Source organism: Uncinocarpus reesii, genomic scaffold (assembly GCF_000003515.1).
Source record: "Uncinocarpus reesii 1704 scaffold_3 genomic scaffold, whole genome shotgun sequence".
In the NCBI taxonomy this organism is placed as follows: domain Eukaryota; kingdom Fungi; phylum Ascomycota; class Eurotiomycetes; order Onygenales; family Onygenaceae; genus Uncinocarpus; species Uncinocarpus reesii.
In genome coordinates, this window is record NW_003052498.1 from 1,342,186 (window position 1) to 1,345,743 (window position 3,558).

The 3,558-nt window shown below is 53.7% G+C and overlaps 2 protein-coding genes across 2 annotated transcripts; both read left to right on the forward strand.

Annotated features, from left to right (window-relative positions):
- Positions 1–1,299, forward strand: UREG_05233 (uncharacterized protein; the record flags this gene model as incomplete). The annotated part of the gene is made up of 2 exons (XM_002584498.1): positions 1–166; positions 329–1,299. The coding sequence occupies 2 exons, from the start codon at positions 1–3 to the stop codon at positions 1,297–1,299; spliced, it is 1,137 nt and encodes a 378-aa protein (XP_002584544.1).
- A 1,000-nt stretch (positions 1,300–2,299) lies between these two features.
- Positions 2,300–3,558, forward strand: UREG_05234 (uncharacterized protein; the record flags this gene model as incomplete). The annotated part of the gene is made up of 2 exons (XM_002584499.1): positions 2,300–2,561; positions 2,660–3,558. 2 exons carry the CDS (start codon positions 2,300–2,302, stop codon positions 3,556–3,558), a joined length of 1,161 nt encoding a protein of 386 aa, XP_002584545.1.

Consider the following 3,558-nt stretch of genomic DNA (forward strand, 5'->3'; position numbering starts at 1 on the left):
ATGAAGCGACCGACTAAATTGAGAGAATTGCGCCTGTCTCCCCATTCGACGTCCAACTCGGTCCTATCCCGGATGCCTTTGTTGTACAGTGGAGGTGCTGGCAGCCGAGGGACCTTACAGCAATGGACTGGGGGAGACCAGGTCCCAGGGCTGCTAATTCCTATAGGTAAGTTCGTTTTTGCGAGTGTTGCACAAAATAATCTACGGGTGCGAGCTTCCATGGAACTCGAATCAAGATGCGCGCCCTTGACCACATCTTACCCGCTCTGCCTTTCCAGGGGCAATTATTCGAGTTATACGGAACCTGTTCTGACTGAATCGCGTACAGCTTTCCTATCCTCCTTGCGCGCGAATCTCCAGATATGCGCCTCCGATCCAGATGATATCTATAGCCCTTCTTCACCCGTCTCCATGATTAGCGCACCACAAAAGGCCAAAGCAGCACCGCGCTCCGCTCGACACCCGCTTTCTATGGAAGTTCCTTCAGACCATGCAACCATCCCTCTGGTATCAGAGTCAGAGCACCAGCATGAAAAGGGCGACCAGAGCTATGAAATAGATTTATCATCGGCAGAACCCCCGATAACCATATCCCATGCAACGACAGAGGAAGACACCGCTGCAGCTCTGGAATTAATCGCGGACAGTGTCTCCCAGCAACGCCAGATGGCCGCGAAAGCCATTATCCTTCATCCGACGGTTCTAGCAACCTCGATTCTCGTTTTTTTAACCAGTGTGAAACTGTTATATACCGGATCGCTGAGCGATATGATTCTTATGATGACTGTTTGGGTGGGCTTCAGCGTCTTTGCCCTATGTTTAATTAAATATATGCTACGAGGATATCTCGACGTGATCGAACGGGTGGGGAATTGGCCGTGGCTGTCAGAAACGTCGGTTCACGGCGCTTCGCATCGCCGAGATGAGATTCTCGTCGCGAAAGAGAACGGAGAAGTGATCGCGGTACTGGTTCTGAGGATCGTGAAAGCGATGACTTCCCCCGATGTACCCGGCGCACGGCCACGGTCATCGCGACGGAAGAGTTCTGCCAGGTGGACGGGTATTATTCGCGCGTGGACGGTCAAACGGACGCATCGCCTGCGCGGCACCGGAACACGCCTCCTGACCGATGTGGTTGCCAACTGTCGGCTGCGGACGCTGGATGGACCGATTTTCGCCGATGACCAAGCCAACTCGGCGAAGCTTTTGCCCAGAATGTTTAACGCGGTGTTTGAAAAGCAAGAGAAATGGGCTCGAGCGTTTTTGGAGCAAATCATATTAGCGGAAAGGGGCCGTTGAGATCACACGACACAAGAAGACTTGGTAACGCCGCGGGCTATATCTGGGCTATTATTATTATCCTGTGAAGGAGGTTGTGTTTTGAGCGACAGCATTGGGAATTCATATCTACTGGCATCCAAGGACGATACTTGGTGCATGCAATATACCCTGTTTTCACAATACCCCAATTTTGATGTACTTTAGCAGTTTGTTTGTTTGTTGAGACTAGCTGAGGCATCAAATAAACCATTGTTCCATGCTTCGTGTCAGCCACGGCAAATGTGACTAGGGATGCCCGCTACTTTTCTGAAGCAGCCAACTCCGCATCTACCCTCTCTGTTTGTTATTCTGAAGCGTGTTTCAGGCTATGGGCGAGGGTTTAACATGTTCTAAATCCCTTCCCTTCCCTTTCTCTGAATAGGGCGAACAACCTGTATCAGGTAGGGGATTCATTCACGCAATTGGGGTATTCACTGCCCTGCGAGCAATCATCAGCGAGCATACGCAATCCATCTATGAGCCTGGCAAGTTGTGCATGCGCCGGCTATGCGTCAAGGCTAGTAGGTTACATAGCACTGCGCTTTTGGTGATGGCATGCCGCAGCTACATAACTGTAGGCGATGTGCTACTGGTTGATATGCACCATCTCCGCGTATGCACTCCTTGGCTAGCGATTATTCGGACGCAACATCGCACCTTGTCACTGGAAGAGCTGCTTGACCGGGAAGAGAATGAGGGGCAGGACCAACCATTCCCCTTGCACAGGCCTGTAAGCTGTTGGTCGCCTCTGGATCCCAGGGACAAGTGATACGATGATGCGCGGCGTGTAACTGTTTTGATGCGCAAAAAACAAGACAAACACGCCAAACAGGGCCGGGAACAGCTGATGTCATTGCCAAGCCTCGCCCATCGACAAGTCTATATCTTGACCTTCGCCGGTCTGCTTCGTGCAGAGAGAGAGACAGAGAGGGAGAAGGGCTCCTGTCCAGAGTCCCGTTCGCTTTTCCTCCGCTCAAGCATGGCATCTTCAAACCGCTACAGGCACTCCCGCTCATCGCGCCAGCCAGGCTGGCCCCCGGAGCTTTCCCGACTCGACCAGGATGTAGAAGAGATCCAGAGGGAATTCCCTCCAGGGTCGCAATATCAGCAGTGGGTCTACCCCGACGAAGACGCCATCTTTGAGCGGAGACAGATGCGAGCAAGTTCTCCGTTTCGCCATTATCCCAGCAGGCCTCATGACACGGGTCGTCGAGGCCACGATCGACCCGAGCCCTATCGTCGTAAGTGGTGCCGGTTCACCCGTTCATCAGGCCTTCTGGTTCGAAAGGGTCACACTACTTGTTGAGAGGTGAGACTAATTCTGTTTCAAAAAATAAAGGTCCCCGTCCGCACTCTTCGGCGCCCCGATCGTCTACGCCAAGACCACTCCGGAGACATCATGGAGACCAAGCTTTTGACTATCCCAGTCCAAGGCGGCATGTCGATGCTTGGGACGACGATGGCTATGATAGAAGCCATGATAGTAGCCGTTCTCGTCACGACAAGGCTCCCAGATCCGGGCAGAGGGGCAGCTTTGGCAAACTTGCGTCTGTAGGAGTGCTGGCTGCGGCCGGCAAAACGGCCTATGATTATTATAGATCTCGCTCGGGTGATCGAGACACGCGCTTGAGCCGCTCAAGCGATCGATTTCGCTCTCTGAGTAGAGGCAGAGCCACAAGCGTCTCAGGCTATAGCCGCAGGGATCCTTACCACATCTCAGACGATGAGGATCGCTATGATCGGTACGACTCCCTTCAAGACTACCCAGAGCGCCCCAGATCCCTCTCTCTCCCGGACTACGAATACCTCAATGAATCAGACGGTCGGCACTCAGGCTATTCCTCCGACTCCAACTCTTCTTCCGGCTCCAGCGCCGACGAGGCACTTACCCGCCGAAAACTACGCCGCAAGGAGCTCGTCACAGCCGGCCTTGCCACCGTAGCCACCATCCATGCCGGCCATAGCCTCTACGAGAGCCATGGAAAGCGCAAGGAGCGCCTTCGGAAGCTGAGCGAGGGTAAGATCAGCCCTGAAGAAGCGCGCAAGCAGCGCTTGGTGGGGAATCTGAAGGACGCGGCTAGTCTCTCACTGGCTGCGGTGGGAATCAAACAGACCATCGACGGGTGGAGAGAGGCCGCGAAGAATCATTCCGAGTATAACGGCTTCAACGAGAAATGTAAGCAGAGGGCGAGAGAGCGGGCGCGGAAACGTGCTTCATCAATGGATTCTGGGTGGTGA